The sequence below is a fragment of the Corella eumyota genome, chromosome 2 (genome assembly GCF_963082875.1).
Source record: "Corella eumyota chromosome 2, kaCorEumy4.1, whole genome shotgun sequence".
Lineage (NCBI taxonomy): Eukaryota > Metazoa > Chordata > Ascidiacea > Phlebobranchia > Corellidae > Corella > Corella eumyota.
The window spans coordinates 17524088-17533260 of record NC_137491.1 but is presented as its reverse complement, the minus strand read 5'-3'; the positions used below and the strand labels follow the sequence as shown (position 1 = coordinate 17533260).

Sequence of the window (9173 nt, the reverse complement as noted above, 5' to 3'; positions counted from 1 at the left end):
TCCTATCCGGTTTTAAGATAATTTTGTCGAAAATTTGCCGACATTTTTCACGGCTTGAAAATTTAAAAAAAATCTTTAAAAAAATTTTTTAAGTTTTGATTTTTTGGTAAAGTCACTAATTGCTGTAGTATGATATATTAAAATAATAATTAAGCCAATATATTTTATTTATATCTTTTTTAAGCATTTATATTTTGATACATCTTATTTAATGTACATATAATAATTAAATTCTGTAAATATATATATATATAACTAAAGATTTTTTATAAAATTAATAAAAAAATATAAGCAATTTTTAGAATTAAATATAAAAATTAATTTAAAATTGTTTTATTCTTACATTTCTAAAAACCAAGATTGAAATGGTTATCCAGTTTTGCTTATACAACTTTTAAAAGTACCTAACATTTTAGTTGTGTGTATTTTAAGTGGAGTCAGTCAAGGGACAAAACATTTTGAATATTTGTTTTTTGTAAGCTTGTAAATCACTTAAAAACGTCGGGTAGAATATAAAATATCGATAACTTACAAAATAACATATATACAGTTAACTTAAAAAAAAAACAAGTTTAAAAATATATTTAAATAAGAAAAAATATTTTAGTTGATTTTAAAATAAAAAAATATAAAAAAATAAAATAAAAAAAATCTAATTAAATTTTAATTTAAAATCTAATATGAACTAAAAAATTTAAAAATAACTAATAAAGAAAATAACAGAATTTTATTTTAAAGTTGTATATATTTTGTATACAATTTTTTTTCAATTTTAATTTACTTTTTTGTTGTTCGTTTATTTTAAATTTGGTTTACGGCGTCCTTTGATCTGGCAATTTTTTTCCGATTTTGTTGTATTTAAAAACGACACGAACTTTATATGACACTTGCTTGTACTGACTGACACCCTTATCGCACTGCGCCGTTGTTGAGTCCGACTATTCCGGTATGACATCACAATCGGTAGTGTCTCGTCATAAACGCTGCCGAAATGTAAACACGGTTCACTGCCAGGTGAGATGATAACTTAAAAAAAAATTGCTTTTTTTTTTTTTTTTTTTGACAGCGATTTTTTTTTTTGACAGCGTTTGGTAATTAATTTTTATTTTTAAAGTTTAAAAGAATGTTAATAAAAAACAAACAAAAATTAACAATTTTTTATTTAATTTATTTTTTTAAATTTAAGTGTATAAAAGAATAAAAAATTGTCTTAAACGGTTATTTAAAAATTCTATATTTCATCAAAAATTGTTTTTTAATTTTAATTTATCAGAATTTTTCAAAAAAAAAAATTGATTAAATTTCAATAAATCACACATTCGCCATAACTAACCGATTTGCTCAGCTAATTAAACAATCTAATACGCTCTTAATATGCATGTTAAAAGATCACACATGTTAAGCAATTATAAACCCATTTGTTAATATGAAAAGTCGATTTTTGTATTATGTTAGAAATTGTAGGGCATAATTTTTTATTTAAATTTTTTTTTTTTTTAAATAATTTTTTTTTTCAAATTTTTTTTTTTAGATATTTTTATTAATCTATTTTTATATCTACCCCAAATTATTTTGTTTACACAAAAAAATTAGTCACAAAACTTAACAAAGAATTTTTGTTATCGCCATTTTGAAATCAGGATTTTTTTTGTCCATAAGCAAATATAGTAAAAGATCGCTAGGTCCATTTATTTTTAAGTTTTTTTTTTAAATTCCAAACTTACCCCTAACAAAAAACATTTTTTTGATATTCCTACTATCAAAGACTATTAGATAGCGAGTAAAGAGCACTTGTTTCAATATAAAACCCTTTCAGTATTTATTGTGTTAAAATTAAGTTAACCAGTTAGGTAAACCGGTTGTGGAAAGTGCCAAAGGGTTAGCTCTACTTCAGTAGTAGAATTTGGATAGAAAAACCGGCGTTCCAAGCCTATAACGCGCTACTCTACGCTCAAAAACAACACAATTCCCTTCTGTTAAGAGATATAAGCGAGCTGTGAACTTTTCACCCTGACTAAAGGGCCGAACAAGTGCGCTCGGTCAGCGTGCGGGCACTGTCCGAAAGACGATCGCGCTGTTATTCGGTGTGAGACGACAATAAGAAAACAAGCAAAAACGAGAGAGGCGCGAAAAAAGCGAGAGAAAGAAAGAGAGGGGAGGAGAAGAGAAGGTGGGACAACTTGAAAAAGATGTCGAATATTTATTTGAGAATTGAGTTGTATTAGCAATCAGTGGCTAAAAAACGACAATATAGAAAACAACTGTTTTTTATGGCCACAGATTATGGTTCAATTGTCCTTTGTGTTTACGTGTATAGGAAAAGGTTGTAAATTAGACGCCGGAAAAGGGTATAATACATAACCATAAAAAGTTATTAATTTTTGACCAGAAAGTTTTAGTTTTTTTCCGATTTGCAAACTTAGTGTAAACGCGTTAAGAAAACGTCAGAAAATAGTTAGGATTTAATGAAAAGACAGACATTGTTTTGGTAGTTGAAGTTGAAAATAATAAATTTTATTTGATTTAGATTTTTAGTAAATGATTTAAAATCAACTGCATACACTTTATTAGCGCTTTACTGAAGTTAAAACAAGGAATTTGAATAAGGTAAGCTGTTACTTTAGTATCTAAAACATAAAAGTTTAAACTATTTTAAACAATTATGTGAATAAATATCCAAAAACTTAAAAAAAAATATTTAAAAATATTTTTTTTTAAGAAATGAATTCGTACATGGAGTACCCAATTCACACCCCCGACAACAACCCATACTCAAACAGGGGTCTCACCCATCAACGTCACCTGCCCCCCTCGCCCATTCTAGAAAGTCACGTGGGCACCAACGCGTCATCGATGTACGGCGCATGCGCAATCGAAGACGGGAGCGTTGTAATCGGGGGCCGGATGGGTCAGCAACCGGGTCAGGAGAACGCCGCCATTTTAACACAGCATGACCATTCAGGGTTACAGGGTGAATCCCCGATTCGTAGTTCTCCCGGGTCGTCGCCCACGTCACTTAACCCCTCCGACCTAAACCTATTTTCACAAGTATCTACAAACTATAACTCTTCTTTGGGGTACAACGCTGCCGCCCCCTATTACAGCCCCATAAATGGCGCAACCCCCTATACTCCGCAATACCCCAATGCAGGGGTCGAAGCCTACCCCGCTGGGGGTCATTTTTACAGCGGGAACTTTCACTCAACCTCCCATGCAATGTACCCGCAGTATAACCCACTCGTTCACACTTCAAACAACAACGAAAACTCGTTACTCGATGCCGGGGTCAATTTGATCGGCGGCGGGCTTCACGATCGTAATTCCCCGCCGAACGGCGCCTACGAATCCCGGGCTACCAACGGAAACGTGGAATCGAACAGCGCGAATTCTGGAAACACTTACGATTGGATGAAAATCAAAAGGAACCCGCCAAAGAACGGTAATTTGATACTTACATATTTTTTAATCTATTTAATTGTATTTTTTGAAGGTTTTAATTTGTCGGAAAAAAAATATCATAAGCCGCCATTTTGTTTTTGATCACGAAAAATATAAATATCTTAACATAATATTATTTAGGCCTAAGTCATTTTAAATTAACTGAAGTCACAAATAAACTCTTTTATTTAAAATAATATATACGAATTTAAAAAAATTCTAAAATTCTATTCGATTTTTTAAATTCGCTTTTATATTTTTAATATTAAATTCTCGCTAATATATTAGCAATTAATTAACTAAATATAAAAAAAATATTCGACCTATAACACAAAATCTGTCATTACTTTTTTAATTTACGACAATCAAGTTAAAAAAGTTAACAGAAGACGAAACGATTTTAATATTACAAAATATAATATTTTTTTTTAAATACGCAGTTTAAAATGTATAACACCAATTCCAGAATGTTTTGAATGTACAATTATTCTCTAAAAGAAAAATTAAATTTGCTCAGTTTGCAAGACAATTAAATTCTACATAAAAAATAATTTAAAACAAAAATAACAAAAAATTTTCAATGGACCAACAATTTAATAATATATAAAATAAATTATAAAAGAATTTGACGCTTTATAAAACAAATTTATTTATTCAAAATAGTTTTTATACAATTTAAGATGTCAGCTTTAATTGTATTATGTTACCACGATAGAAATATATAAAGTTGATTAAAATTTATGCATTCGATTTAAGTTTATAGTCTTGCGTGAGCAAATGTATTAACCGTAACCCAATATGGCCAAAGTGTGCCTGTTATAAAAACACAATACATTTTAACTTGCTATAACTGTCAGGTTGTGTGAATCAATCTTAATATTAACAATTCCAATGGTGTGTTATTAACAGAAGATTAAAGCTTAAAAAACTTTTAAAAATATAAAAGTTTCAAATTTAAAAAGGCCCCCCATATATATACATTGCATTTAAAACACGTTTTATGCTGCTTATAATGTAGTTTTTTTAAAGCTCCAGCGATTTTAATAGGGCTATAAAACCTGACATTTTCTACTTAAACGGCCCTGCCACCCATACCGTATAAATACAAGCCCTATTTCGATACCTCATAACTTTTACCATCCATCATGGTCTATACGAAATTGGATCCCAGGCAAAATTTAAGGGGTCGCATTTATTATGCCGGCGTTCTGTGAGCGTTTATTTTGATTAAAATATCGCCCGCGAAAACGCAGCGACCTTTTGTCGAACCGTATTTTGTTTTGAGTAGACTTTTGTCCCCCGCCAAAGCGACGACTGCGTTAGAGGTAGGGACATATAACCGTGTGGTTATTAGTTGCTGCCGGTATATTTTATCATTTAATCGCTACGTAACTTTTCAAGAGGTCGTTTAAAATTTGGTAGATCGATTTTGGGAGTGGGCGAATTTTGTAACCATTTTTTGGGGGGTAAATTGGCAGTTTTTGGTTTATATTATTTTATAAATTTTTTGGCACCTTTTACAATAATTTTCGCATATTAATTTTGTTACACCATATAACATATTATAGTTAATATTTTGAAGGTAATTTCTACAAAAATTTTAAGAGGTTTAATTTTTTTTGCGATTTTTAAGGTACATATTTTTTTTAAATCTTGACCATGGAATTTTTTTCTTCAATTTTTGAAATTTTTTTTGGTTTTATGTGAAATACCATTTGCAATTTAATTAAGATTTTTAATACATAAAACAAATTTATTTGCTAAATATCTCAACTTCACACACAAAAAAATTCCCATCAATTTCAATGATTCCAATCTAGTCAAAATCCATTGTCATTTTGAGATAAACTTTTCCGATCCAACGTCCGATCTAAACGTGCTAGTTTACATAGTTCACACGTACCCATGCCACTTGAACTCGATTTTCTCGCTCGGCGCTTTCATATCGTGTGAAAATAAATCCCGATTTGTCAAATTTATCTTCGCTTTGCTTTATTTTCTTTGGACGAGGGGTCGAAAGTTCGTGACTCGCCACGCTTCGTTAATTCCGCTTGGTCGCGCCGCGCGCTTTGTTTTTGGAAGATACAAATCAATTGTGTCGTCATAGTCGCGTGACGTCATTATTGTCTAGTGGCCACCGGAAAAATAATAAGTTTTTGAAATGTGGGAAAAAAAAATTTTTTGTTCTAAAATTCTAAATTTTTTGAACGTTTTTATGAATTTGTCCTCTTTTAAAACAGTTAAGGTTATACTTTAAGGCTTTAGTACCTTTTATTAATATCTACATAAAGTACATGCAAAAAGAAACTTAACTTTTAAGCGAAACAATATTGTTAATATTCCACAAATTTTAACATGATTACAACACAAAAATCCCCCATTTTTTTCTCTTTAATATTTTTTTTAATTTTTCAACCTGTCTTATTCTATGATATCATCGCAACGGCCCATTAACTATCAGTCCGTTGACCCCGCGTTATAATTCTTTACCAAATCGTAGATCTATTGTTTTAAAGCACGCCGCCCATCGGTTAGGGAAACAAAAACAATTCCGTGTTTGTTTATAATCGAGACAGTCACGTGACCTGTGACGTAGAGGTCAGCAAAAGCGCACGAGCAGTTTAGAAGTTTGAATTATTTTGGTTTCTAAAAAAATATTTGTACACGATTTTATTAAATTTTTTCGACTTTTAAAAAATGTATTTTTTCTCTAAATTTTTCTGTGATAAAATATATTTTAAGGTACTTATAAAACAGCTCTTGTTATATTATTTTTCGCCAATACTTAATTTATTAGTTATATACATTAATTAATATAAATTCTCAAGAAAAAACAATTATTTTAAAATTGCATTAACTATTACCTAGGTAACTTAAAACACCAATTTATTAATTTTTATTATTAATTTAACGCAATAAAATATGACAATTTAAAATTAAAAAATGTCCGAATTAAATTAAAACCTGTCAAGAGCTTCAGCGTTTTTAGATGAAGCGCTCAAAACACGTCACGCTTGAAATCGTGTCGGGGTCACGCCCGGGCCACGTGACCGGGTCATGACTTCGGGGGTTAGATTCTCGTAACGTTGCCTAAACATTAAAAGAAAATTTTGAACAAAGTTTTTGTTGAAGCGAGAAAGTGTAAACATATTGGTGGCACGATCACGCTTGTGGCATGTACATAAGTACACAAATCGGTGAAAAGTCTTGTCGTGCAGTTGCGCATAACGAAACAAACAAAAACGGATTTATTTTAAGCCGAAACCATTTTTCATAAAAAAACAGGTTCTTGCCAGCTGCTTAAACTTTATCAGTTCAATTTTTCACTTTATGTTTTTTGATGGCGCGAACTCTATGTCAACAGAACGACAGAAAGTTAAACTTTGGTTTGGTGAAAAAATAAACTAAAGAATATTTGAACGACCAAAAACGGAAAGTTAACTTGATTTATGGCCCTTTAAAACGAAAAAAATATAAATGAAAAATGACATTTTTACCGATTTTGAAATAGGTTTTCAATTTCAATTTTTAAAGGCAAGACTTAAAAAAAACAAAAATTTAAAGATTTTTAAATGCAGATAATTATTTTGTTGTTAAAAAGTTGTTTTAATTAACAAAAAAAAAACGCCAAATGCAGATAAAAAACTTACTTTTAGGAACCTGTTAAAAATTGTTAAACTTCAAATTAAAAAATGTTTAAATTTGTCAAATTATTTTGATTATTAATGTAACTACTTTATCATTTAATTATTCAAATTCTCGTTGATTTAACAAGATATAATAACAGATTAGACGTTTGGGATTAAAAAAATTAGTAACAATTATAACAAAATAATCGAGAACTAATAAATACAATAGTGAACCTTAATTAACATTTAATTAAAACGTATTTTTAAATAAAAAAACTAGTGATGTAACAATATAAAAAAAAATCGAAAAAAAATATAAAATTTTAAAATAAAAATAAAAAAAAATCGCGTGGTGTTCGAAAATTGGTAAATTTGACGTCATAGCCTTTTACGTCATCAAAGGCAGGTGTAAATATTGATTGGAATTTTTTACTTCTGCAAAGTCAATCTTTTATCATAATCCATCAAATATTCGACATTTTTTCGAATGTTCATTCCAAATTTGTAATTTTTATAAAATTAATTATTTATATTTTTTTTAAATTTTAAAAGTTTTACAACACAATGTAGGCGTTTTTTTTGGATTTTTCGAAAACAAATTAAAATTTTTTTTTTTTAATTTTAATTAAAAACAAAACTGAAACAATGTTAAATTTATCAATGTTTTTGTTTTTATATTAAAACTTCAAATTTTTAGTAAATATTGTAATTGTAAATTTATTAAAAACATAAATATTTTAAACTTGCAAATTTGAAAAGTAAAAACTTAATGATTTCTAAATAAAACTGATTTTTAAACAAAAAATTACTTTAAATAATTGACTTTTCAAACATTTTATTTCTTTATTTTGCAGCTTACTACCAGCAAAACAAAATGGCGGACTACGGTTACTCGTCGCCTATCGGCAACGGGCGAACAAACTTCACGACCAAACAGTTGACTGAGTTGGAAAAGGAATTTCACTTTAACAAATATTTAACCAGAGCCAGAAGGGTGGAAATTGCCGCCGCTCTTCATTTAAACGAAACGCAGGTGAAGAAAAATGGCCAAGAGAAACAATAATTTGTTTGCTATTGCCAGTTGGCTTTGGGTACATAGGGTGATTGATAATCCACAGAACCAACACTGGTTTGATTGATAATCTTAGGGAGGCCTACGCAAACATAATCCTGTTTTATATTTAAGAAATAAATTGATCTGACAAAGGATTATAGAAATATTACATTTAGCTTGAGATGATAGACATATGCGAGTTTATATATTGCTAGTTAAAGCATTTTTATATTTATTTTTAAGTAGATAAACCAATATAAAAGTTTGTTTTAGAATTTGTAATTAACGACCTTTAATTAATATTTTTTATAGGTTAAAATCTGGTTTCAAAATCGCCGAATGAAGCAGAAAAAGCGAGACAAAGAAGCAGAAAAACAAATGCAAAACAACAACAAGACCACAAAAAGCAGCGCCAAACACGACTTTAACACTTCATCAAGAAACTCCTCTTCTGAAAATATAAAATCCGAAAAAAGTAACTCAACTTGACAAGATCGAAACATCCAAGTCGTGTATTAATATTCGTTGTACGTTATGTGTGACGTATAAACCGCCCTTGTGTTACGCAGAAGTCACGTGACCCAAATTTCCCGAGAGGAACTCAAAGTCGCGAGATAACAAACAAGTGTTCCAAACGTTGTGCTTTTCTAACCTAACACAAATTTTCCTTTCGGTCCACGCCGAATTAAAGTGTTAAATAATCAGTACTTTGTCAAAGCTATTTGGTTTCGAGAGGGCTCACTACTCGCCAGTTAACCCTATACGATTTTATCCCTAAGCGGTTTGTAAATTAAGACGGATAGCGATTACGTGTGTGGCTCTTAAATCATCCTGTCGTGACAATCATTATTCTGCCTGGTACAACTTACCAACAAACAGAAGCACATTCCTAACACTATCCCTTCTTGCACATTTCTTGAATAGTTCTGCATTTGAAGTACTTGCAAGCATCTATTGTCAAGCCTTTGAAAAATAAAATGGGAATATAAATATGAACTTTGCTAGAATTTGGAAAATATTTTGAAAAAGAAAAGTTATGACTCTAATAAAAA

General features: G+C 29.8%; 1 protein-coding gene across 1 annotated transcript; it reads left to right on the top strand.

Moving 5' to 3' along the window:
• Window positions 1-2715: 2715 nt before the first annotated feature.
• On the top strand, window positions 2716-8610 carry LOC145742565 (homeobox protein Hox-A1-like). The gene is made up of 3 exons (XM_082560342.1): window positions 2716-3439; window positions 7922-8100; window positions 8434-8610. The coding sequence occupies exons 1-3, from the start codon at window positions 2722-2724 to the stop codon at window positions 8608-8610; spliced, it is 1074 nt and encodes a 357-aa protein (XP_082416468.1). The 5' UTR covers window positions 2716-2721.
• Window positions 8611-9173: the final 563 nt, after the last annotated feature.